The sequence below is a fragment of the Pseudomicrostroma glucosiphilum genome (genome assembly GCF_003144135.1).
Source record: "Pseudomicrostroma glucosiphilum strain MCA 4718 unplaced genomic scaffold BCV69scaffold_3, whole genome shotgun sequence".
In the NCBI taxonomy this organism is placed as follows: domain Eukaryota; kingdom Fungi; phylum Basidiomycota; class Exobasidiomycetes; order Microstromatales; family Microstromataceae; genus Microstroma; species Microstroma glucosiphilum.
This window is the reverse complement of record NW_020289915.1, coordinates 856,611-881,260: the sequence shown is the minus strand read 5'-3', so window position 1 is coordinate 881,260 and position 24,650 is coordinate 856,611. Positions and strand designations below refer to the sequence as shown.

The following is a 24,650-nucleotide window of genomic DNA, read 5'->3' as shown; positions in this document are numbered from 1 at the left end:
CTTTCCGTCCTCCTGCTTCTAAACATGCCTTGCTACCACCTTGCCTACACTCGCACTTGACTGTAAGAGCCACTTCGCCACTGCCAAGCTGCCCACAAGAAAAGCACAGACACCCAGAAGCGATTGTGCGGTGTTGTTGCTCGTGTTAGTCGCAAGCTCTTGTCAAGGCAGTGACGGGCGACTTGATAGGCCCTCCTAGCCCCATCCATTCACTGGCAGGTCTCGTTCCCTTCCCCCTTGCTCATCCATCCCATCGCATACATCATCCGTCATGTATCACAATGACTTGAGCAGGAGAGCTCGCAATGACTCGCACGCCACAAGAGGGAGCAATGGAGCAGGTCCTTCCCGAACGCCCGGAGCGGTGCGCAACCCTCGATCAGATGACCTTCAGTCGTTAGAAGCAGTACCAGTATCTTCCGTGGAGCGACTCGCCAGCCTCATATCGGCCTCTTCGCCAGCAGCCACAGGATCATCGACACCGGTAGGGAGCTCACAGCGATCAGATGCTGGCCGCATGCCGGGGGAATGGACCGCTGACAGGGGCGAAACGAGTAAAGCAGGAGCGTACTCTGGCGTCCATAGCAGGCCATCGAGCCCATCGATTGCAGCCAATTTCCAAAGAGAGCGTTCCAGAACTCCCGGAAAGCGAACTTCGATACAAGCAGACAGATATATACCAACGCGACAATCGCTCGATGGCCAGACGGCAGCCTTTCAGCTCATGGATGGATCTCCATCAACTCCTCATCGCTACAAGAGAAAGATGATACCAGAGATGGATGCGGAGCAAGAGGAAGCCGATTATGCATTTGCCAATCTTTTAGGCTCAGAGATCTTTGGTCACGACCCAGCAGCATCAGGCTCATCCTCTTCCGCGCCGAGCAGCATCAGTCGCTCGGGATCTCGGCCTTCGGCTCATACCCCTACCACGCCCACGCGGCGGAACCTCTTCAGCTATAATTCCCCTTCGTCTTCGCGATCACGGAGCAGCGGGCCGGCTAGTCGTGGGAGAGACGATACGAGGCGCATAGATCGGAGCAGCGTTGGGTCCTTGCCCGCATCCAATGGCTCTGCCCTGGGTGGAGGCGGGCTGTTCGGATCAGCAAAGAAGAGTAGCAATGCTGTCGTAGCGCCGCCGGGATCACCAAGTCATCGAGCATATGATACCAGTCCTGTCAGGTTGGATTCGCAGAGGATGCTTCTGAGTCCACGGAGGGCTCCTCGTACGGTCAGCAAAGTACCCTTCAAGGTCTTGGACGCGCCCGATCTGGCTGTGAGTGGAGAGAAGGAGGAGACAGTGAACAGTGATGACTTTAGTAAGCTGACCCAATCACTGCTCTGTTCTTTTGCAGGACGATTTCTACCTCAATCTTGTCGACTGGTCATCGACTGACACGTTAGGGGTGGGCCTGGACAAGTGTGTGTACTTGTGGTCGGCAAGAGACTCCAATGTACAAAAGCTGGTCGATTACGAGACGACAGACGACCGGACGACTTCATTGAGCTGGGCTGGTAGAGTGAGTATGCGCGAGGGGTCTATCGCTTTGCTGGGCCTTCCAGTGACTGATACGACGCTTCCTTCGATTTCACCATGTTCAGGGCAACCACATCGCAGTCGGCACACAGAAGGGCCTGGTGCAAATCTTTGACGCCGAGACCTTGAAACTGTTGCGTACAATGAGAGGGCACGATCAGCGAGTCGGGGCTTTAGCCTGGAATGAGCACATCCTGACCTCAGGATCGCGGGATAGGGTCATCTACCATCGCGATGTCCGCGTACCGGAGCAGCATATCCGTGAGCTGCGAAGTCATAAGCAAGAGGTCTGCAACCTCGTCTGGAATACCGAGACGAACCAATTGGCCAGCGGTGGCAATGACAACAAGCTTCTGGTCTGGGACTCTTTGAATTCCACGCCTCTTCACCGCTTTACGGAACACAAGGCTGCCGTGAAAGCCATTGCTTGGTCTCCGCATCAGCAAGGTATCCTGGCCTCGGGTGGAGGTACCGCCGACATGAAGATTCGATTCTGGAACACCATCACCGGTACTCTCCTTTCCGAAGTGGACACTGGCTCGCAAGTGTGCAACTTGATGTGGTCACGCACGGCAAATGAGATCATCTCTACGCACGGCTACTCCTCTGGTAAGATCCAGAACCAGATTCAGATCTGGCGATACCCTACAATGCAGCAGATTGCAACCCTCACTGGACATACGATGAGAGTACTGTACTTGGCCATGAGTCCAGACGGGGAGACGATTGTCACTGGTGCTGGCGATGAGACGTTGCGCTTCTGGGACCTCAATACCCCGAGCAAAGGTGCCAAGGGCGGCTCAAGTGTGACGGGAAGTGGTGGAGTGGGCTCACAAGAAGGGGTAGTGAATCCCTTTGCGAGGTTGAGGTGACCTGCCATGTGAGGAGTAGTGCGGCAGGAGCGTCCAACTTGCCGCCTCTTTCCTCCTCGCCTCTCTCTTGTCCTTCTTTGCGGGCCACAGTCGCAATTGCATTCTTCACACTGGTGGCTCTTCGAGCATATCGATCCGTTTTTCGTGACACGCTTATTTGATTGGGGCGACAGAGAAGTCGATTGTCGGGATGCCGATCCGCTGGTGTTGACTTCCTCAGAGTACAGGAGATCGCCAAACAGTCACCCGCCACGCCTAGAGCGAAGTCAGTGGGTACACCGAGGGCTGGATGTGAAGGCGACAGGGGCCTTGAAAATTACTTGTGGTAGTGCGAGCGACTGACGAGCCTGATGCAGAGGAGATGTTATTCTGCACCTTTTGCTTTCCTTCCTGTGAAGCGATCTTGCGCCTTGCTGTCCATTATCGTTATTCTGATCTGAGACTTGGCCTTTACTGGCCGTTAGTACGGCGAGAACCCTTATCTTCTTCATCTTTCAAGGCATTCTGGTCTTCTGCCCCTCTCTTGCAAGGGCACGTCATATCATCACACGGCTGGTCGTCATCCTGGCCGGAGCTAGAGTAGTCGTTATCTGCCATTTCGTTCTCGTCTTCCTCGCCGAGCTCTCGGATAGTGGCTTGAGTGGCATTCGCTTCTACATGGTCATGGTCATAAGTGCTGGGCTCGTGCAAGTCACGAGAGGACCCGGCTTGAGGAACTGAAGAGGGTGGCAAGAGATCCTGGGCAGTGTGCTCACGGGAAGTGGTAGCTGTTGTATGAGCGCGCTGAGGACTACCGGGTGCCGTGGTGGCCGTCAGACGTGGTCGAACGCTTCGAGGGGCGGATGACACCGTCGATAGACCTCTTCCCAGTCCAGAGCGTCCTACGGGTGGAGCTCTCTGCCTCCTCTGTACAGGCTGAACTTCGTCTGTGTCGATCTGTATGGCTCTCTCTGGGCATGATCCATCCTGTTGGTAGCCAGACTGACGTCGTGCACGGCGCGCTTTGCGAGGCTCAGCGATGGTAGTAGGCTGGATTCCCCCGATCCTCAGCGTCCCCTTATCGAAGCTCATGATGAGTGCGGCCCCTCCATTGATGTAGAGGTTGTTGATGGTGACAGTGGTCGGCATTCTGAGTCTTGGTTCAAGCAAGTAATCGGTGGGTGGACTGAAGAGGAAAGACGGACACTGCACGGACGATGAGGCCAGTCCTTGTAGCTAAGCGTGGGTCGGACAACGAAATGAATGCTGTACGAATGTGGCTCAGGCGTGTCCCGCTCCCGGCTCGTAGCACGCTTGGCCCAATAGGTCTTCACGCCCAGACCAGATGAAGATAGTACTGAGATACATTATTTACATTGTGAAGCTCGTTGTGGACGCTCATACGCAGTGTAAGGAAGACAAGGTGAGAATCAATATTGGTGCAAGGAGCAGAGCTAATAAGGAGGCTCAAGCGATTGGAGGGACCCGCTAGCGATAGAGTGAGACGCTGTCTCGATTTCTCTACAACATCAGTGATGCTGTGATCCACAGTACTAACACGACGATTCCTTGCTTGACTTCGTATAATGCACAACATACGTGCCTTCATACTCATATGGCCGGGTCTGAAATGCATGTTGCCCCTCCACTGTCCTGCAGTTGGACCATTGAGTCTAGGCGGTAGCGCAGATGGTGAGCAAGGAAGTACGTGGCACTTACACGAGGAGGAGAGTAGTCGCCAGTGAGGATAAGAAGGCGAGGACGCTAGACGCAAAGACTTCATTGCTACCAGGCAGCGGCGCTAGCGGTAAGGCACAAAAACAAGGGGACGACGAGTCGGGTGACTTGCCCAGGCTTCCGTTCCGGTTCCGTTGCTGGGTCTCCATGGATGCGCCACCCAAGTCCAAGTCCAGAGAAAAGCGACCGGATCAGTGATCGCAGCGAAATCACGGGCCACCTGCCCTCCGCCTGCCTCTTCCCCCCACCCTGCCCGACGGCCCGCGTCTACCAGTTGCGCCTCAGGAGCGGGCAGCTAGGACAAGCGACTTGGAGGTGCTAAACTCGACTTGTTTCAGCCCTCGCTGTGGGCCAACAAAAGACGGCGACTGCAAGCCGGCCGCCGCGCGCCAGAGAGACGACCCGGAACCAAACACGGCCAGCTAAGCATCTCCAAACGACGAATATACTCGCTCGCAATCGCCTTTGCCTCATCATCCCCCCAACTCACCAATCCACCTTGACTCCCGTACCACACACTACATCTTAAAACCACAACAAGGTGAGTCATTGCACCATGACACTTTCGCACACATCAGCTATATATATCTGACCAAGCATTGCTTCCCCACTGCTTCCCATCCACCTTCCCATTGCACTTGTTCTTGTCATTCACAAAAACGTCTCACGCGCGTCATCCCGACCACGCCCCGCCACCTTGTCGGACGCTGCTTCCTGTCCGTATCTCCCCTGTCCCCATTCTTGGCGGTTTACCCCCCCGCTGCTCCCGTGCCGCGCGCCTCGCAACGCACGCATCCGCCCCGCCTAAATCCATACACCAAACCTCCGTCGCCATCAACTCTCCTTCCCTACCACTCCACCTTTATCAAAACATCATACACAGCGAACATGGCCAGAACCAAGCAGGTACGTGGCTCTAGCAGTGGGCCCCTTCCGGGCCGCCAGCATCGTCACTCGCCGTTGTTGTCATCGCCATCGGCAACACGGCTTTGATGATCGGAGACCGGCGTCGGATATCCATCCAACAACGCGATATCGCTCAGCATGTACTGACATCGCCTCACCACTCACGTCTCCTCTCCCCTACAGACCGCACGAAAGTCCACCGGTGGAAAGGCTCCCCGAAAGCAGCTCGCTACCAAGGCTGCCCGCAAGTCGGCACCAGCTGCCGGAGGTGGTGAGTATCTCGCGAGCAGCGACGCGTAGCCAAGGCAGGGGATGGCTAGGTGGCGACGAGTCATGGGCGGCTCAGTAGACACTGGTGGGCATCACCGCTGCCAGCTGAGCCCTCGCTTTCAGCGTCGTCGTCGTCACCACCATCGTCTCTCGGAAGGACCCGCCACGCGTTTGCTGCACCTACCCTATCGCTTAGCATCGACTGACACCACACCTTATGGCCACCTCTGCGCCCCCTCTCAGTCAAGAAGCCTCACCGATACAAGCCCGGAACCGTCGCTCTCCGAGAAATTCGACGATACCAGAAGTCGACTGAGCTCCTGATCCGAAAGCTGCCCTTCCAGCGATTGGTTCGTGAGATTGCTCAGGACTTCAAGACCGACCTGCGATTCCAGTCGTCGGCCATTGGTGCCCTTCAGGAGGCCTCCGAGGCTTACCTCGTCTCTCTCTTCGAGGACACGTGAGTAGTCAGGGCGTAGGGGTGAAGCACCTATCGGCGAACGCGTCGTACTGACCCCTCCCTCTTCTCTTCCATCCAACTTTTACAGTAACTTGGCTGCCATCCACGCCAAGCGAGTCACCATCATGCCCAAGGACATCGCCCTCGCCCGCCGACTCCGTGGAGAGCGATCCTAAGATGGGAACAGGATATTGGTCTGAAGGGGGTGCTCTCCGCACTCTCCTCTAAACGATCCATTCCGTTGTACCGATCCAGTTCGCCATATCTCCCTCGTCGCTTCGAAGACCTTCTTGCGCTATTCCCAGACGTCTTCTTCTCTAGTCGACGCCCGACATCGTTGTCGCGCCCTCTTTCACTGTCCTGATTCCCTTGTACTTTCGATATGTTCTTCTTACCATGCCTTGGCCCCTTACTATCCACTTTACTACTTCTGATCCATGTTTGATGCCCTTTGCCAGCGCGATGATGGTGTCATCCGGTGGCGTACAACAACACTCTGCTGACACTGACCCCTTGGTCGTCATCATCATCATCGTCATCATCACGGCTCGGGACTCACAAGGACACAGTCGATGCTGAGCTAGACGCTGAACTGAAACGAACCGAAGACGAAGAGAAGTGGAACGACCACTCGACTCTGACTCGAAGTGCTCAAACCCGCCCCCCACTCATCGTGCTGCGCAAAGTATGAGGATGGTAACAAGTTCATGACTCGACGTGACGTGACGTGACGTGCTGCTCCCCTCTCCCCTCTCCTCCCTTCGTCTCCCCCTCCCACTTCCCCTCGTTTCAAGTTCAAGGAATCGACTGACTGAGCACTGACTCCTCCCCCCCCCTCCCGCCGATTTACTCGTCGCCCTCGTCGCCCTCTGCCCTTTGTCCTTTGCGCTTTGCGCTCAGTCGTTGACCGCTAGGCCTGGACTTGGACTTGATCGTCACCGTGATCGTTGTGCACCGATGCGACTTCGGATTCGGCTTCGGCTTGGGCGTCGACGTCGACGTCGACGTTGAGCTGCTGGTAGGAGCTCAGTCTAGCTCAGCTTGGCTTAGCTGAGCTTAACTCAAGGCTGGGATGGACTTTGTGCCGTCCTGATTAGACGAGACAATGAGTCAACCAGTCAATGAGGCGGTGAGACAGGTCAGCACCACGGCAGCACACACAGCGCAGAGGCCCAGCAGCAGAGTAACAACGACGAAGGTCACAAGCAGTCAATTGCAATCCAGTCGCATCCGGTATCGATTGAATAAAGTGAGGCTAGCGAGCGAGCGGATAAGCAAGCGGTGGAGCAAGCGTACAAGCGTTCGAAGTGAAGTGAAGTAGACTTTGTACAATGGGGCCGGGAATTTCTAGTGCCGATGGGAGCGTGGGAGATGGGCGAAGGAAGGAAAGATGAATGAAGGAAGACACTCGAGAAGATGAGAATACGTGAAAGGATGGAAGGAAGGAAGAGAGCCAGAAAGAACGGAGGATGAAGAGAAACGAGGGATGAAGACTGACGGAGGTCCCGGTGGTATGTACAGCCTTGTAGGCTCGTTGCATGGGAGGCGTGGCAGGGAGATGGATGGGAGTGAGAGGCTTCCGCATCTGCCCTCTTACACTCCCTCAGTTTGAATCGGTTTGATGATAGGTCCCAGAGGGCTCGAGATACAAAGCATGGTCGCAGGTGACGTAGTGGCGGCGGCTCAAGCTGTGAGGAGGGCGAAGTCCTTTTCCCCCTTCCCCTCAGACTGGCTGTAGGTCCTGCAACCGCACCAAGTTGGCATAGATGCCATTGAGTGCCATGAGCTGGTTGTGCGTCCCCGACTCGCCCACCACTCCATCCTTTAAGCAATAGATGCGGTCCGCCTTTGAGATGGTGCTCAGTCTGTGCGCAATGGCAATCGTCGTGCGACCCTTGGCAGCGGCGTCCAGTGCCTGCTGCACCACCTTTTCACTCGTAGAGTCCAGAGCTGAGGTGGCTTCGTCCAGCAGGAGAATCTTGGGATTCCTAATCAGAGCTCGCGCAATGGCCAATCGCTGCTTCTGACCACCCGAGAGCTGAGTACCCTTGCCACCCACCTCCGTCTCGAACTCGTCGGGCAGGGACTCAACGAATTGCAGAATGTTGGCTTGGGCGCAGGCACGACGCATGTCCTCCATGGTCACCTTGTCAGCGTCCTCAAATGCGCCCAGACTCAGGTTCCAGGCAATCGTTCCATCGTATAGAGTAGGCTCCTGCGAGACCAAGGCCACATGACGTCGGAAGGCCTTGAGGTTCAGATCGCGCAGATCGTGACCGTCGATCTTGACTGAACCACCCTGAGGGTCGTAGAAGCGCTCCAGGAGCTGAATCGTGGTCGACTTGCCGCATCCAGATGGTCCAACCAGTGCTACGTACTGTCCAGCCTTGATGTCCAAGTCCAGTCCTCGTAGCACTCGGACAGTAGGTCGTGTAGGGTATCTGAAGTGAACACCCTCCAAACGAATGTTACCGGTGACCTTTCTCAGGACTTCTCCCTCGGTCGACTCAGAGTCAATCTCAGGGACATTGTCGAGCATGTTGATCATGTCAGAGGCCGCATTGTGGAAGTTCGAAATGTCTGGCACAAAGTTGAAGACGTTGCCGGCCTGAATCGATCCAAAGACGACAGCTGTGAGGACGGTGAAGAAGCTTGCAGAAGTGTACTCGCCATTGATCAGCAGCGTTGATCCATACCAGAAACCGAGAGCAATGACACCGAAAGAGAGAGCCTGACTGACGGCATAGAAGATGTTAGAGACAAAAGCGGCATTCCTGGAGATGAGACCTGGAGCGACCAGGGCCTCCTTGTAAATGTCAAGACAGTCCACCTCTCGTGTCAGGCTTTGAACTGTGCGGATGGCAGCTGCAGCTTCGCAAGCCCGTTGTGCCGAGGCATCGTGTGCCTTCTTGATCTTGGCGTCCTTAAGGACGACAAGCTTGAGACGCACGAATCCGGCAGACAGTGTCAGTGGCGTGCAAGCAATGCAGACCAGAGCCAATTTCCAGCCATATGCCAGAGCGACGGTAAATCCGACTACGAGCGTGGCAAGAGACTGAACGATGGTGCCGAGTGTGACGCCGACCAGTCCGTTGATCTTTTGTGCATTGTCAGCTAGGGAGTTCGTAAGAGATCCGCTGGAGACGTCGTCCTGATCGAAAAAGGCGCAGTCGGCTCGCAGGAAAGCTCGGAGCACCTTCCTCCTGAGGCGCTCTAGGAGCACACTGGCGGCGTACATCATAAAGGTCGTCTGAATCACAATGGCGATAGAAGCCAACAGAGCGATGATGAACATGTAGAGGGCATTGTGATCCGACGCAGTGCGCATCTCGCTTCGACCTGGCTCAGCACAAGAGCCACCGCTAGCGTCAGCACAGAGGGCAAAGTCCCCTAGAGCCTTGCCCATGACGATCGCGAATGCCGGGTAGACAGCACCGCTGGCAATGGAGCAGATGAGCGAGGGCAGGTAGAGGGTAAATGCATACTCGCGGTTGATGACCATCAGACGCCAGAGACATTTGAGTGTTCCCATCTGATGTTCCTTCCTGCCAGCCTCTTCGTCGGCGCGTCGTCCCAGGACGAGACTAGCAATACTCTTCTTTGAGGTCGTGCGATCAAGTCCCGCAGGCATCTCGGGACGGCTCTTTGCTGCCGCGAGGGTCTCTTCCATCTGTGCCTGCTCCGTCTCGGCGATGGCTTCGACAGGTTCCCCATCAGCCCTGATGCCTTCAATCTTCTGAGCGCTGACGAGAGACGCATAGGCTCCATTCTTGGCGACCAAGCCATTGTGAGTACCTTGCTCGAGAATCTCTCCCTTGCCCATGACTACGATGTTTTCAGCGTCTCTTATGGTCGACAGTCGATGGGCAATGGTGATCGTCGTTCGTCCTTGAGCTGCCTTGTGCAGTGCGTCCTGCACGAGCGACTCGCTCTGTGTGTCCAAAGCACTTGTAGCCTCATCCAGAAGCAAGATCTTCGGGTTTCCTACGATGGCACGTGCAATAGCAATGCGCTGTTTCTGGCCCCCAGAAAGGAGGAAGCCACGCTCGCCGACCATCGTCTCGTATCCGTTGGGCAGCTGGGTAATAAAGTCATGAGCATTTGCTTGTTTGGCAGCCTCAATGACAAGCTCAGCCTTCTTCTCAGCATCGGCATGGTGTTGAGAGCGGTTGATCAGACCATGCAGGATGTTGTCTCGGATGGAGGAAGCGAACAGTGTGGGCTCCTGGCTGACGAGAGCAATCTGCGACCTGAGCCAGGTGACATTGAGATCCTTGATGTCATGACCGTCCAAGAACACTTGACCGGCCTCTGGGTCATAGAACCTCTCGACGAGACCCACGATGGTGCTCTTGCCCGATCCGGACGCTCCAACGAGGGCAGTGGTCTCGCCTGCCGGAATCACAAGAGACAAATTGAAGAGGACCTGAACATTCTTGCGGGATGGGTAGCGGAAGTCGATGTTGCGCAGCTCAATAACACCCTCGCAGGAGCTGGGCTTGAGACCCTCAGGCGATGCAGAATCGATCTGCGGTACACGGTCGATGGTGGAGATGATCTTGCCGGCTGAAGCAAAGGCGAAGGACACAGCCTGGGCATTTGGTGCGAGCATGGCCATGCTGAAGGCACCGATCAGGATCGAAAAGATGACGTTCACGACCACTCCCGTGTTGATCTCTCCGCTGGCAATGAGCTTCGAGCCAAAGTAAAAGGCCAGAGCATATCCCGAATAGATGATGAAGAAAAAGATGCCAAGACCAAAGCCTTGAACGATGGCTTTCTTCGTTCCTTGCTTTGTAGTCAGAGCATTCGACTCATTGTACAAGTCCACCAGGCGAGACTCAGCACCAAAGGCCTTTGCTGTGCGCACTGTACTCAGAGCTTCCTCAGCGAGCGACCCTCCGTAAGCGACGTACTCGAGCTCCATCTGGTGGAAGCGAGAGACAAAGACGTTCATGACAGCTCCTGCAATGATGATGCATGGAACAATGGAGGTGAGGGCGAGGGCCAACTTCCAGCTCTTGATGTAGGCGACGACGAATCCCGTGACAAAGGTCGAGACGAACATCACGCTCATGGGAACTTTGTCGCTGATTCCTTCTTGAATGAGATGCGTATCCGACTGCAGTCGCGTGGTGATCGTACCAGCACCAATCTTGTCAAAGTAGGCAATGTCTTGACGTAGTGTAGCAGCCAGAAAAGCCTCTCGTATCCTCCTGGTGATTTCTTCTCCAGTGTAGACCCAAGCAGCAGAGTAGATGTAGGTGGCGCCAAACATTCCGATACCAATGTAGACCAAGAGAAGAGCATCGTGTCCCACGTCGCCTTTGAGCTTGGCCGAGGCGGCAGCCTGAGCCTCTGGGCCTTCGGTGAGGGAGTACGAGTACTGCAAGAAGGCAGTGGTGAGATCTCCGAAGACGATTGTCATTAGGGGTTGAGAAGATCCAGCAGCGGCAGCAGCGACCAAGCCAATGATATTCATGGCTAGATCAGTCTTGCTTGCGAACCTGATGAAGACGTCGTAAAATGAAGCTCGGTATACATCTTCGTGATCGTCTTCGTCTTCGTCGAAACTGCTGCCTTCCGCAAGTGAGTGGTCCCTTCCATCCTTCTCTGGGTCCGACGAGGAGGCGCCTTCCGCTGACGAGCCAACGTCGCCTTGCGGTGGTAGAACATCGGCTTCTGATTCTGTCCCCACCGGGGGCGTGGATGAGGGTGAGTGTGCCGTCTGACCTGTACTACTTGAGGGTGGCGAGGGGTGTAGAGACCGTGTCGTCCCTTCGGCCTGGAGGTCTTGAGCTGGAGTGAGCGCCTGTGCGCCGAGGGAAGGTCCGTCTAGGGGTGCTGGTTGAGCGACGGCACCGGTTCCGCCCATCATTGCACCGGCAGCTACTGCTGCTGCTGTTGATGATGCCGCGGTAGAGGACGAGGTAGCTCCCGTGGCAGCGTTGGCATCATTGGCGGCACTTGTTCCCTGCTGATGTTGAGTCACTGGCTCATTGGCGCTCGCGTTCCGATCTGCTTGAGAAGTGTAGCCGCTCATGGCAGGCTGTTCAAGATCGGAAGGAGATGTGATGAAGTCAAACGCAACAAGAGGAATGAGAGAGAATTCGAAGGGTAGGAGAAAGAAGTGAGAGTTGAGGAGAGGGGTCCTGTGGGCTCCGGGATATTAGAAGCGGAAGGCACGGGCACGGTTGAGGACCTGTGAAAGAAGAGGAGGGATCCGGGTAACCTGGTATTGTTGGGTGAGATGTCGGAGGACGCGGGTAGTTCTGAGGTGAGAGATAGGCGAGCAGGCAGGCAAGCAAGCAGCGGCGATAGACTGCCTCCCGCGAACGTGATTGAAGCTGTGGTGGCTTGATAGGGACTTGAGCAAGAAGAGGTAGGATTCCGCGAATGGGAGACAGGGGGCAGAGAGATGAGAGGTTTGCCTAAGAGGCCGGATGGGCGTGAAGAAGAGGCAGCTCGAGCGTAGGAGTCAGCGCGGGAAGCTCGAGCAGGGGCGGGGCAGGGCGTGGGCGTGGGGGTATGAGGTGGGTGGGTGGGTATGTGACCATGAGGGTAGCAAAATGGCAGCAGCGGAACTACTGCCTGGCCTGGCAGCGGAACAGCCCCTGCCAAGCGCCCCGCCTCACACCCAGACCTCAACCAAGCCTCCCCGCACGGCTCAGCTCAGCTCAGCGCCTGGGCGTCAGGCCAATCTTGTGTGTGGACTTCAAGCTACTCGCATTGCGGCCAGGATCAGCCCCTACGCATCGTAGCATACAGATAACGCGGGTATGAACGACACCGTGACGCTAAACGGACCGAGATGAGAGACTTATCAATCCGGTGAATGCCCCTCAATGCACTCTATCGTAGCCTTCAAGCGTCTGTGCGCTTAGCCTGCCGCCCGAGCTACGGAGCACCGTGCAGACAAGGGAGACCCCGAGGCAGGGGTGACTCCTGAGGCGACAGACGGAGCGATGATCTGACAACTTACTCGACGCTTTCCCTCATCCCACAGCCAGCATATGGACTCATTGATCATTCTTCCGTTGCCTGATGATGACCCCGGGACTGGCTAGGCCCATCTATCCCCCGACCAGGTCACCCTCCCTGTACGCTCCTGCGCACGGTCCTATCGCTCCGCGTTCTGATCCTGCTGGTCGTGCCAGGTCCAACGACGGCGCCTACTCGCCTCTGCAGTCTCCAACAATCGCTCCAAGCTATCGTTCTCGTCAGCCTAGCTTGGGCACCACCAAGCCAGAAGGCCTCCCTGAAAATACTCATCAAGCATTTCTAGCATCGACCTCTGAACAGCCGTCCTGCTTCTCAAGTAGCGCGCCGGCCAACTCTGCAATCCCCTTCCCGCTAGCCTCACCAAGCTCACAGTGGTCGATCTCTCAGGAAAAGGCAATCCTTACTACGTTGACCATCTTGGCTTCGCTCCTAGCCGGGACTTCCACGTCTCTGCTGAGCTTCTACCGCAATAGCAAACACGCACCCGAAATCGTTTCCGCTCTCACCTATGCCGCCATCGGACTCGAGATCTGGGGATCCGTCGTGGCTGCTGCTACTATGATCATTGCCATCTCCCTTGAGGCAGCTTGCGTAGAGAGGGAGGCTCATAGGCATCACAAGGGCAAAGCTGTGTACCAAGGTGCATCTGAGGAGGCCGGTGTACAAGCGACGTACGCTCCTCTCCGAGCTTCGTACCTGAGACAGAACGAGGCGACTCGTCTTTCTCCGCTTACGCTCAAGGTGCTGGATAATTTGACTCTAACCTGTGGCTACCTGATCCCATTCGCTGCCCTGTTGGAGCTCATTGCGCTCGTCGCATACGCATATTCGTTGCTCGAGCAAAGGGCGGGAATTAAGGACGAGGCGGTAGCAATCACCCTGGCCCTGACCATGGGCGTAGGGACGACCCTGGCAGCAATTGCCTCGGCTTACTGGAGGAGGTCCGATAATCGGAAAACTCAAGCAAGTCCGAGGAGAGGAGAGCAGCAGCAACAGGGTGGGGACCAAGAAGAATGGGTTTGGTTGCGTGAGGCAGAAGAAGGGAGGGAATCTTCCCTTCGACCTCCTTCCATCACAATCTAGTTGGGCGAAGAAAGGGGGAGACTACCCGGACCGACCCTACTTCGCTACCTATCCGGTTTCTGAGATTGGCATCTGTGGGATCGTGCTTGCTCACCCCTTCAAGGGCATGTTCTATACCCGAGCAATCTCTGAGCCCTGAGGACAAGACTGTCACAGAAGTCACCTCGGAGAAGAATCCCAGCAAGTCACAGTCAGATCACGATCCGTCTCTTCGGGAGCACCTATGCTCCACAACCCATCGTCCTCCGTCCCCGACACTTCAAGCCTCCCCTAATTCTCCTTCCAGTGGCTGAGATCAGCCCGACACAGGACCGCCAGCCTCATTCGATCCTGTCCACAACGCAGACGCACAACGGCGTCGGGATGCATCTTCGTATTGATTGCGACGACTCAATGGCATTGAGGTGAATGAGGCTCACCGGCATCCTACTTGCCCTCCCCATCGTCTGGCTCAAATACACCACCACTGGCGCATATCGCATCACTTCTCCTCTGCGGCTGCCGTCATCCTGAGTAACTTTGGCTTGATGACTTTCAGCCAGTGACTGGTAGCCAAGACGGGGCTTGTGTGAATACGATGTGAAAGTTGGCGCAAACTCCTGACAGGTCTTTCGCTATTCACAGCCTTACTGCAACCTTCGTGCGCTCTCGATCCTCGTAAAGGGAGTTGACTGCCTTTCTCATTTCACTACAGGGGCACGTCGTACATCGATGATTCAGCAAGGCTGGCCGTCGCAAGCGCATCGCTTGAGCAGAAGTATCCACTGTGCTCCACTCACTCGTAATCGGGCTGATATTCACTGAACAGGAAGGAAGACAAGGGGATCGACTGGTCGGTATTGATTCCCCTTCGGGGCTAGACGATGCTGGTGTCGAGACATACCTGATGTACTTCTGGATCCCTTCCATCATCGCTGCATCTTCAAGCTCAGTCCAACCTTGGGCAGCTCCACCGGAGCCACTTGTTTTTCTCGGAGATCCTTGAGGAGTGGTCACCGCCTTGGACTTCTTTGAAGGAGTTTGGGGCATCACGGTGGACAAGTCGTTGCCGTTTTCTTCGCTTGGGGATGACTCAGAAGCATCTCGCTCTCTTTTCGGTGTCTTCATCTCAACGATTTGTTAGGAATACTGTATGTATAGACATTCGATTGGGAAAGAATCGTACTAGTCAGGGGGTAGAATGCAAGACGATAGAGAGGACAAAGGAGGTGTGGCATATGATCTGTTCAGCAATCGTACCTGAGAAGAGGGGGAGCAATCGATTTATCCCTCACATCACACTCTCGTCACACCAGGCTGAAAGCAAAGCTCGTCATTGCTCAGGGCATCGGGTTAGTCTGACCTCAAGTCCAACCTCCGAACCTGTTCAAGCTGCTGTGACTCCCCCGTCACTCCTTTCCCAGGAGCAGCTTTCGATTTCTCGCCTCCCCGTCACCCTATATCATACCCTTTCGCTGTTCGACTTAGATTCGTCTGCCATGGCAAAGCGAAAGGCTACAGAGACTCCTCCCTCCTCTCCTTCGAAGATAAAAAAGGCATCACCAGAAGGCGGCGATGCGGAGAAGAAGGCGCGACCTTGGACTGCCGAGGAGGACGCAGTTTATTGGAGGCACATACTCGCGTGAGTACCAACAGAGTACAGAAGACGGATTGAGACTACGGTACTACATGCTTACGAGTAACAACCTCTCATGTCTATGCCGCCATACAGGACCTACAAGCCTGACCTCAAGTGAGTCAGCTTGAGGTCTTGAGCCCATATCGGCGAGTGGGACTTACGCCGCTGCTTTCGCCCCTATCTTCGCATCGCAGAGCCATTCACTCAGAGGTCATGAAAGCCGCAGGAGGGGCAGAACGAACTGCAAAGGCTATACAGAGGTAAGCTCAGCTGCAGCGGAGGCTGCCAATTCCTCTAGCTGACAATGTCTTTTTCGATTGCTGGTCACTCGCATCACTCCGAAGGCATTGGGACAGTGCCATTCGTAAGCAGCTGCTCGAGCTTGCGGGCAATGTAGAGAAGACGCAAGAGCAGGCCAACGAGGCATGAGGAGCAGCTCAGAGAAGCTGGCTAAAGGTTGAGACTGTGATGCACGCCCCGCCGCTTCGGTCCCCGATGACTTTGTCTGAGCTTACATGCAATGTATAATGTCGTTGCCATTGAGTGAGAGGCTGGAGTGGTGATGAAAAGTACATAGTGCTCTCGAGAAGCCCTCCCACGCTTTTGAGATGGAGACGAAGTACGAGTCTGGCGGGAAGTGCTGTTTCGGGCTCGGCAATTATACATCAAACGGAGCATCGGGGGCCACTGGCAAATCTGCGCAGCACGATGTCTAGCACGACGAGTCGTCCTCTCCACAGTGCCTGACCTCTCACTGGCTTATCTTTGGACTACCCGTGAGCGCGAGCATCTGCGGCTTCAGTATTTTTTGCCATCGACTGCGCATCGTCAGAAAGTCGATGTCAACAATGGTCAGGTTGTCACCAAGCTCTCGTTGCGACGCTTTTCCTTGACTTACTCTCTGACTGCCACTTTGCTACGCTCTGGACCTTCGCCGGCTGCCTTGACACTGGGAAGGACGATGCTTGGAGGACAGGTGGTGCAAGATAAGGCAAGAGTTGAAGCGCGTCAACTTGGCTGCACGAGTGACGTCTGGCTGATCGGTACTACAGAACAAGCTCACCTGTAGTCGAGTTGGTGAAGTCTGACGCACGGGAAAGAAACAGTATCTCTGTCACCAATTCCGCCAGCCATACGCCACTGAAGACACCTTGACTTACAGTATGAGGTCATGAACAGACTTCAAGATCGCAGCGTCCTCTGCCGCGGTCCAAGGCCGTCCGCCTCCTTTGGCAGCCTTTTCAGTACCGCCCGTGTCTTTCTTTTTGACAGCCGTTTTGACCGCTGTAGTCTTTGATTGCTTCACTGTCTTGAGCTGAGACTCGAGAGCCTTTTCTTCTTCGTCTTCGTCGCTGTAGTCAATCTGACGCTTACGAGCTGGCATGAGGGGCACGGTATGGGGATTGCAATGGGTCTGGAAGGTCGATCCAAGCAGTCTGCTGGAGAACGGCAGTGGCGACGGCGGTGAAGAGGGGCAAGGAAGGTAGACACCAACAGACGGCGAAGGGGGGTGAAGGGACGACACAAGAGGGGACGGTGTTGTTCTGGATTTCACGACAGGATGACTGCCTTGAAAGTTCACATAAGCAGCTGGATGATGACGAATGAAAAAATCAATCTACGGAGGGCGTTGCGTTGCTGCAGAGCAATGTTATCTTGGCTCAAGCCGCATGCCGGCAGCGTACCCCTCCGCGGCGATATAATGGTTGCTCCTGCGGTCCAGGTACGACCGCACAGAGGTTCTGTGTGTTGAGGGTAGACTGGTCAAGGTACAAGACAATGCGACACAATGATCCCACTCGTCGCCTACAGCGATCGACTTCCGCAACGATTCCTCTTTCTCGCCGAGCTATCCATCACCACAAGTGCTTACTACATCGAAATCGACGAGTCTCGTATCATGTCAAGTTCAAAGCGAGAGCGCGAGACGCCAGAGTACATGCCCAGCGAAGAGGAGTACAAGTCCGAGGCATCTGAGCCCACTACGCCGAAGAAGAAGAGCAAGACTACGCCTCACTCATCGCCAACTAAATGCAAGACTGAAGGCGGAGAGAAGCCACGATCATGGACTGCCGAAGAGAACGCCATCATCACGCGAGGTGTGCAGGCTCTCATTACGTGGGTGTCATATGCTGCCTGAGAGTACTGATAGTCTCTCGCTGACTATTGACTGCCGACCTCCCTTTCATTTCCACGATAGCACTCATCAGCCTGATTATAGGTGAGTCTCCATGAAGGCAGTCGCGTCAAGTGCGGATGTGTGATTGATGAGGTGCACCCTTTTCGGATGCCTGGGAGAACTGTAGTACCATACTGCCAGAGCTGGAAGCAGCTAACGGTGGATATGTGCGTAGCAAGAATGCGGTGCAGCAGTGAGTCGACCGACCTAGGAGGTCCAGCATGCTATCTAGTCTCATCTCACAAATTGGTGAAACCTCTGGACTTGATCGAGCGTAGGCACTGGAGCAAGGTCTTAAAGCAACAGCTGCTCGCATCGATCAGCTTCACCCCTCAAGCCAAGAAGAGCAAGTAGAGCGGGCATTCCTCAACCGGCAGAAGAGGGTGTTGAAGGCGTAGCAGTGGGTCATGGTACACTTTTCGAATTTGCTCACTCTTTTGTTGTCACAATCTCATCTCTTTGCTGTGCAAACCCTCGCTGCTCATCTTCGAATGCCTGAAGATTGCTCTTGTGACTTTTGCCGTGCCTCATTGCAGAAAGTTACTGCCTTGTTCGCACATTGTCTTGCTCAGCTCCCTGTCAATGTTCCTCTCCTTTCCATACAATCTTCTACCCGGACAGCCTCATCATATCCACCAATTCTCTCTCCACCATGTGCAGCTACAAGCGTGAGCGCTCTACTACACCTGAGACCAAGCCAGCAGGGGCGAGGAACTCTCCAAAGAAGAAGACACCTTCCAACAGAATCAAGGGCGAAGATGGGACCAAGGATGAAAAGGCGAAACCCTGGACGGCAGAGGAGGATGCCGCTCTCATGAGCGGGGTTCGTGAGGTCATCGCGTATGTATCAAGCCCTGCTTGGAGCGGATGTCACGAGGAGATACAACACTGAATCTCACTTCGTCTGTGGCTCCCATCTTGCAACCACAGCAAGTACCAGCCGGACTATTCGTGAGTGAATCAGATACCAGACCATATGCTCTTCGGCTTCTCGCTGACCTCTTCCCCCTCCCCGTGCTCCTTGTAGTGTCCTCGTCCCTAGAGTCACCAAAGCTAGTGGTGGTACGGAAAGAAGCAAGGAAGCTATCGCCTTGTGAGTGTCCATAGCGCCACCCTACCTGGCGCGTTACGCATGAGCGTGACTGATGCCAACCTCGCTGCCCTTGCGCTGAACAGTCACTGGTACGTCGTCAAGCGCAAGCTACTCGAGCAGGCTGGAGAGGAAAAGCCTGTAAAGAAGGCCAAGAAGGCCTAGTGAGCGCCAGAGAATCTGTCAATCGCCCGCTTCGGATGATAGGCAAGGGCTGCCAACGAGCACCAATCTTCCTCTCTAATCATCCACTCTGCTGCTTTTGGTGTCAAATGATGAAGATACATTCTATAGTACAAGAGCATCTCAGACGTGCTTGCCTGAGCTTCTTCACTCCCATACCTTGACAGCACCTGTCCGATCGCCTGCAACGATGCATCGGAAGGGCGACTCAATGATGGCCAGAGCGGTGATGGCATCGCGATGAGCTCGCATGTAGGCTTGTGCCTGCTGATTCTGGTGAGGAGAGAGGAGCGGGGATCGGATAGGCGCGGCATCTCGGCCTGCTAGAGGAGTCGTCGTAGCCGTTGACTGATGGTGGACAAGGCGGAGAGGCTCGCTGCCTTCGGTCGACAGGGTCCTGAGGTCGTGAGAGCGGCATAGAAGGGTCAGCCTGCTGGTCCACCGCTTGAACCTCTTTACTCAATGTTCCGCATCACTCACTTGAATTCGCCTTTGCCAGTCTCGGCCAGGCTCACGCATACGCTCCTCTCTGGCTTTCCCAAATCCCAGAAACGAATCTTGCAATCCTCTCCGGCACTGACCACGTAGCCAGCAGGGCCATGCCCATCGCCCGCTGCAGTGCTTTGCCCCGGCCTTTCCACATCCGCTGCCAACTTGCCGGCATCGAGCCATCCTCCTGACACTTGACTACTGCCTCCGCCCAATTGGCCCGAAGTGTACCCCTCAGTGCTGGCTAGAAAGCATTTGACGTGACAGTCCTGCCTGATGCTTGCTGCAGTGTCTGTAGTGGAAGTGTAGTTTTCCTCAGCCGCCTCAGCCTCTCTCGCCTCTCGCCCGCGTACTAGCTGCTCTATTGCGGCTGTAGCACTGGACAGACCCTCCATCTGAGCTGTGACTGTCTCCCGAGAGGCAGACCTGATGTTCTTTGAAGCGCTTGCTCCAGTGGCAAACTCGTACGACTCCACCATGACACCTCGGTCAATGTCCCACGTCTCAATCAGCGTTTGTATTGTGGTCTTGGCCAGAGATTGCTCCTCGTAGCTGATCATCACCCACCGGCCCCTGCCCTTGCTAGGATGCAGACGGCAGTCTGTCACCTTGACCAGAGTCGGCCCGCACGGGTGTTCGCTGCTTCCCAGACGCCAGCTCTTGACGAGGAGCCCAAAGCGGAGGTCCCAGAGTACCATTGATCCTCCTAGGGTACCAGCAAGCAGCCAGATGCCCTGCTTGTCTCGACACATGCAAGTGATGGGTCCGAAGTGAGAAGGATTCTTCAAGGCTTGAAGGACTTGCATGGTCCTCAGATCCAAGATGGTGATACGGGAATGGGATGTACCTAAGATCAGCTTAGCCGAAGGCGAATCGGAAGAGCTTTGCAGAAGAGACACGACGTACTCTCCGGGTGTGCTCAGCTGGAAATTGCTTATCAAGCGAGGCTTGCCATATCTCGGAAGGCTAGCTGAGCTCAGGTCTACTCGCCACACATGCAAGCTTCCGTCGGTAGCTGTGCTAACAAAGCAATGCGTCGACTCGAGGGCAATCAAAGAGGTAATCTGCCCCGAGTGAGCTGAATAGGTGCTCCGCGAGCGAGACGTGACGTTCTTCTCCAGTCGAGCTGTGTCCCAAATCTTGACGGTACCGTCCTCAGACCCGGAAGCGAAGAAAGCGTGATCTGGTGATACAGCGATAGTGGTGATTGGCCCGGTGTGCTCATTGAAGTACGCAACCAGCTTGCCTTCGGGTCGGCGACTGCCTCCGTTCGTGTTCGACGTTGAAGCTTCACGAGCCGTTCCAGCAGGCGTCACACCAGACGGAGCTGCCTTACTACTCCTCTTTCGAGATGCAGGGCTCGACCCGACCCTTGGACCTAGCTCGCCAGAGCGGTCCCTGAAGTTCTTCAGGAAGACCACTTCCAGATGGGCCAGGATGTATGGGTCCGAACCTTCATATGTCGAACGGAAGAGGGGACCATCACTCTCTTCAATTCCGCCAAGCCCAGCACCTGGTCCGCCCCGCACTGTAGGCGTGACTGAGCCTGCTGGTGTTGGCGCCTCCGAAGCCAGTGTACTGGTCATGCTGATCGAGCGGAGCTTCGCTGCTAGGTCTGACATAGTGCCTGTCGCATTCGCAGAAGACTCTGCTACAGAAGCCGGTGCCGCTTTGATGACTCCCAAGCGTGCTTGTCCCGAAATTGACCGCTGGCTAGCCAGAGAGATGGCAGTGCTGTCGGGTCCAGCGCTAGAGGCGGAGCGTGAGGGCCGGCGACCTCCCCCGAGGGCATCGAGTCTTCCTGCAGTTGATGTCATGCTTGCTCGCCGGCTAGCATCACCTGCAGCAAAATCAATGGAGCCTGCGCTGAAGACACGAGCTTCGCTTATGCGTCGCCTAGCAACCTGGCCCGAAAAGTCGGAGCGGATAGTTGGGGAGCGGGCTGAGCCAAGCTGCTCAACATTGGCCTGGTCTCCAGCAGATGGCGCACCTGATTTGTTGAATGAGAAGAAGATAGTCTGCGGAGTGACCTCTTTCAGCCTCTGTACCTCGGTATGCTGCCTGGTTGGAGGTAGAGACGGGTCGTCCGTCGCATATGGTCGTTGCCTAGCAACATGCTTGGAGACCTTCCAGATGTACTCTCGAAGTCCAAGCAACTTGACTTCGTCGTCGGGTCCAAAGCCCAGCGCACGCAGCTTGTCCATGAAACCGTCATCTTCATCGCTGCGAGGCAGCGGCCGCTTGACGAGTTCCTGGCCATCCGAGTCGGGGGAGGTGACCATGAGTCTCAAACCCTCAAGGGCAATGGCGTTGCCCACGCCAGCCTTGCTGCTGAGCAAAGTCACATCGTCGCCTTTCCAGAACGCCGTTTTGCTTGCTGTTGCGGCCCAACTCAGAGCAGCTTGCAAGATGTTGCGAGACAGTGGAGCTTTGGCAGACTCGATGATACTCAAAGCTGACAGATTCTCGAGTTCATACGTGAGAAGCGGTCTGATGGATGGGTACACAATAGCCCATACGTCAGTCGCATCGAGATGCGCCGTCGCATCCACCAGAAAGCGTGCAGCGGCTTGCCGGATCCACAAGTTTGAGTGACAGAGAAAGCCAGCGGTGGCGCCAACGAGCTCGAAGATCTGGAATTTGGAGAGCAGCAGAGACGCATTTGCTGTCACGACTTGGCCAAGGCCGGCCAAAACCCTGACGACGACGAAATCTTCGGGATCTGATAGAGCCTGAACCATGAGGGGGACGATGTATTCTTCCACGCTCCTAGATCCAGCCACGACAGCGAGATGCGGTATTGCTTCAAAGAAGGCGTCTCGAAGCTGCCAATCGCGGTCGTTGAGATAAGTGATCATATGGCTCAGCAAGACATCGTTGGTAGTGACATTACCCAGGAGAGTACACATCGGCGCGATGCCACTCAAAAGCGACCTCTTGACCGCTGGATCTGAATCCGTCAGCAATACAGTGACTTGCTCCTGTGCAAAGTCGCGTATATCTTGCAGTTGGGCATCGTAGCTGGCCTCTTCAGATTGTTGGTCAAAGTCTTCGAAGGTCTCTTGATCCGCTACGAAGGCTCCGGACGCTCGAAGTGCCTGCGTCTGCTGAAGGAAGCGCTGTGCGCATGCTGCGAGGGCGGGAAAACATGCTGCGTAGGCCCTTCGGACCGTTGCGGATGTATCGCTAGCTACCCGGCGCAAGTTGGGAAAGATGTATTCTACGCAGACACTTTCATTGGCGGGTGTGATAGTATTGACGAGCAGAAGAAGCTGTACTGTGGAGCGCACGGCAGCAGCTCTGACTGCGGCGCTGGGATCGTCGACCAGAGCCACAAGGTATGGCAGCACCCGGTCGAGCTTTGCCTCGTCCGTCAGCCATCTCGCAGACAGGTGGAGTAGTACCTCGAGAGCATGCTCCTTCGATGATGCTCTCAGGGCGTTCCGCAAGTTGCTCAGAATGACAGACAGCACGATCAGACCGGTTCCATCGGTGTTGTTGTGGCGGCGGTGGTGACTCAGTAATGAGCTGCCGAGGCGAGGAATGTTCAACTGGATCGGTATTGCCTGCTCAGCAGCTTGTACTGAGCCCTGTACCAGAGGATCTCCGCTTTCCAGATCGTCCCCTTCAATCATCGCATCGATGTCGCCGTCGCTGTAATCCGCGTCCAAGTGACGCACTACTACTGACCATTCCTCGTATAGGTGTTCCAACCGCAGGTCAGCCTGTCGTTGTGTTTCTCGTACTGGATCCTCTGTATTAGATAAATGGCGGTCGGACTCCGTACTTGATAGATGAGAAGCGCCGGAGCTTGCGATCTCCTTGTGCTGTTCACGAAGGGCTGAGGTGGCTTTCGGGGTATACCGCTGTAGATCAACAAGGTACGGATGAAGGAACGATCCAAAGACCCGAGGGAAGAGGTCTTTCTGCTCCTCAAGACATTGAGTGAAAGTAGGCCTCTGGGCAGGGTCTATGGAGAGCATACCTCGAATCATCGATCTTAGGGGCACATCGTGAATCTCGGCCAGAGGTGTCTCGAGATCGTAGCGTCCTTCACGGTATTTGAAAAGTTGACTCAGGGTGAACAGAGGGACGCCGTCTCTCCACAACTCTGATATGACACAGCCTAGTGAAAAGACGTCCATGGCTTCTGTCACCTTACCATCCCTCTTGCCCAAGCCGAGGATCTCGCTGTAGGGGTCTCCCGAGCTAGTGATCGAGGTATTGCCGGCACTGCTGGAGGCAGGTGCTGTGGAGGACGAGGCGCCAGAACGAAGGCTAGCTTTCTGTCTCGCAATGTCCGAGCCGGCAGAGTAGAAGCGCTCTGGAGCAACGTAGCAAGTTCTCCGCCCCGATGCATCGAAGAAGAAGGAGAAATCGGCGGGGTCATCGAGAGGTAGATAGGTTGGCTTGAAGGAGGCGGCGAAATCCGTGACGAAGACAGACAGGGACGACGTGACGAGGACATTTTCCGTCTTGAGATCGCCGTGAGGAATCTGTGATGCGAGGGAGGGAAGTCAGAATTCAGTGACACCTCTGCTGGCTAGGCCATTTAGCTGCGTTCGACTCACATCCTTCTCTCGCGATGCTCTCATAGCAGAGATCAGCTGATAGGTGATCCACTTCTTCTCCACCACCGTCAAGAAGGGCCGAGTACTGATGCGATCGTAGAGATTGCTCGAAACCCATTGGCGGATCAAATACCCGGCTCTGTCTGTCTCTCGTGTCTGTTGGTATGTCAGAACGTTGGGCACAGTTGCGAGGGTTTCCCGCTCCTTCTTCAGCCTGCGAAAGAGATGGCGCAAAGGGAGAGAGCCATCCGGCTTGACGAAGGTCTTGACGACTATGCGGCCTTCTGTATGACGAGCTCTGACTGCCTTGAGGAAACGGGATGAGCCCATGCTCTTCTCGTATTGGACCTCATTCTCGCCCAGCTCAGCCAATATGCTGACTCCCAGAGTTCCCCTCGCAGCGGCCGAGGCAGAGTTGCCCATCGTCTCTGCAGTAAGCCTTTATCTCGCCATGTATCAGGGGCACGATGAGGTCTAGCCTAGGTGAGGGTGGGAGAATATCAGGCAGTGGATGGTCGCAGTGGAAGAGGTCAGCAGTTAGTAGGACTCGCCCGAAGCGAGGTGGGCGAGGTGATGTACAATGCCTCTATGCACGGCCCAGCGCCTGAACCACGCGTCTGGTCCATAAGACGGAACGGAAGACAGATGTTTTTTGATGTCAGAGCTTGTAGGCT

The 24,650-nt window shown here is 55.4% G+C and overlaps 10 protein-coding genes across 10 annotated transcripts; 5 read left to right on the top strand and 5 right to left on the bottom strand.

The window, feature by feature from the left end:
* Positions 1-517: 517 nt before the first annotated feature.
* BCV69DRAFT_246240 (WD40 repeat-like protein) lies at positions 518-2,409 on the top strand (the record flags this gene model as incomplete). The annotated part of the gene is made up of 3 exons (XM_025490196.1): positions 518-1,276; positions 1,356-1,520; positions 1,603-2,409. The coding sequence occupies 3 exons, from the start codon at positions 518-520 to the stop codon at positions 2,407-2,409; spliced, it is 1,731 nt and encodes a 576-aa protein (XP_025349574.1).
* Positions 2,410-2,634: 225 nt separating this feature from the next.
* Positions 2,635-3,628, bottom strand: BCV69DRAFT_143143 (hypothetical protein). Its single transcript, XM_025489303.1, has one exon. The coding sequence runs from the start codon at positions 3,535-3,537 to the stop codon at positions 2,860-2,862; it is 678 nt and encodes a 225-aa protein (XP_025349573.1). The 5' UTR covers positions 3,538-3,628; the 3' UTR covers positions 2,635-2,859.
* On the bottom strand, positions 3,629-4,355 carry BCV69DRAFT_143144 (hypothetical protein). Its single transcript, XM_025489304.1, has one exon. The coding sequence runs from the start codon at positions 4,169-4,171 to the stop codon at positions 3,719-3,721; it is 453 nt and encodes a 150-aa protein (XP_025349572.1). The 5' UTR covers positions 4,172-4,355; the 3' UTR covers positions 3,629-3,718.
* A 291-nt stretch (positions 4,356-4,646) lies between these two features.
* On the top strand, positions 4,647-6,359 carry BCV69DRAFT_267771 (histone-fold-containing protein). Its single transcript, XM_025490840.1, has 4 exons — positions 4,647-5,031; positions 5,215-5,302; positions 5,545-5,761; positions 5,850-6,359. Exons 1-4 carry the CDS (start codon positions 5,014-5,016, stop codon positions 5,935-5,937), a joined length of 411 nt encoding a protein of 136 aa, XP_025349571.1. The 5' UTR covers positions 4,647-5,013; the 3' UTR covers positions 5,938-6,359.
* A 1,125-nt stretch (positions 6,360-7,484) lies between these two features.
* On the bottom strand, positions 7,485-11,636 carry BCV69DRAFT_245988 (putative Leptomycin B resistance protein pmd1; the record flags this gene model as incomplete). Its single annotated transcript, XM_025490184.1, has 1 exon — positions 7,485-11,636. The coding sequence occupies one exon, from the start codon at positions 11,634-11,636 to the stop codon at positions 7,485-7,487; it is 4,152 nt and encodes a 1,383-aa protein (XP_025349570.1).
* Positions 11,637-12,675: 1,039 nt separating this feature from the next.
* On the top strand, positions 12,676-14,006 carry BCV69DRAFT_142962 (hypothetical protein). The gene has a single exon (XM_025489302.1). The coding sequence runs from the start codon at positions 12,806-12,808 to the stop codon at positions 13,844-13,846; it is 1,041 nt and encodes a 346-aa protein (XP_025349569.1). The 5' UTR covers positions 12,676-12,805; the 3' UTR covers positions 13,847-14,006.
* Positions 14,007-15,324: 1,318 nt separating this feature from the next.
* BCV69DRAFT_297699 (hypothetical protein) lies at positions 15,325-15,893 on the top strand (the record flags this gene model as incomplete). The annotated part of the gene is made up of 4 exons (XM_025494141.1): positions 15,325-15,467; positions 15,558-15,578; positions 15,659-15,724; positions 15,809-15,893. The coding sequence occupies 4 exons, from the start codon at positions 15,325-15,327 to the stop codon at positions 15,891-15,893; spliced, it is 315 nt and encodes a 104-aa protein (XP_025349568.1).
* Positions 15,894-16,045: 152 nt separating this feature from the next.
* BCV69DRAFT_292867 (hypothetical protein) lies at positions 16,046-16,848 on the bottom strand (the record flags this gene model as incomplete). The annotated part of the gene is made up of 4 exons (XM_025493813.1): positions 16,046-16,282; positions 16,363-16,413; positions 16,528-16,548; positions 16,625-16,848. 4 exons carry the CDS (start codon positions 16,846-16,848, stop codon positions 16,216-16,218), a joined length of 363 nt encoding a protein of 120 aa, XP_025349567.1. The 3' UTR covers positions 16,046-16,215.
* A 1,030-nt stretch (positions 16,849-17,878) lies between these two features.
* On the top strand, positions 17,879-18,677 carry BCV69DRAFT_142916 (hypothetical protein). Its single transcript, XM_025489301.1, has one exon. The coding sequence runs from the start codon at positions 18,051-18,053 to the stop codon at positions 18,459-18,461; it is 411 nt and encodes a 136-aa protein (XP_025349566.1). The 5' UTR covers positions 17,879-18,050; the 3' UTR covers positions 18,462-18,677.
* Positions 18,678-19,063: 386 nt separating this feature from the next.
* Positions 19,064-24,399, bottom strand: BCV69DRAFT_246252 (hypothetical protein; the record flags this gene model as incomplete). The annotated part of the gene is made up of 3 exons (XM_025490198.1): positions 19,064-19,313; positions 19,397-23,901; positions 23,977-24,399. 3 exons carry the CDS (start codon positions 24,397-24,399, stop codon positions 19,064-19,066), a joined length of 5,178 nt encoding a protein of 1,725 aa, XP_025349565.1.
* Positions 24,400-24,650: the final 251 nt, after the last annotated feature.

Bases quoted from the DNA above. Each gene is read 5' to 3' on its own strand.
- BCV69DRAFT_143143 (XM_025489303.1), bottom strand. From the start codon at position 3,537: ATGCCGACCACTGTCACCATCAACAACCTCTACATCAATGGAGGGGCC.
- BCV69DRAFT_143144 (XM_025489304.1), bottom strand. From the start codon at position 4,171: ATGAAGTCTTTGCGTCTAGCGTCCTCGCCTTCTTATCCTCACTGGCGA.
- BCV69DRAFT_267771 (XM_025490840.1), top strand. The intron at 5,303-5,544 runs GTGAGTATCTCG...GCCCCCTCTCAG, and splicing joins GGCACCAGCTGCCGGAGGTG to TCAAGAAGCCTCACCGATAC. The intron at 5,762-5,849 runs GTGAGTAGTCAG...CAACTTTTACAG, and splicing joins GTCTCTCTCTTCGAGGACAC to TAACTTGGCTGCCATCCACG.
- BCV69DRAFT_142962 (XM_025489302.1), top strand. From the start codon at position 12,806: ATGATGACCCCGGGACTGGCTAGGCCCATCTATCCCCCGACCAGGTCA.
- BCV69DRAFT_142916 (XM_025489301.1), top strand. From the start codon at position 18,051: ATGGTACACTTTTCGAATTTGCTCACTCTTTTGTTGTCACAATCTCAT.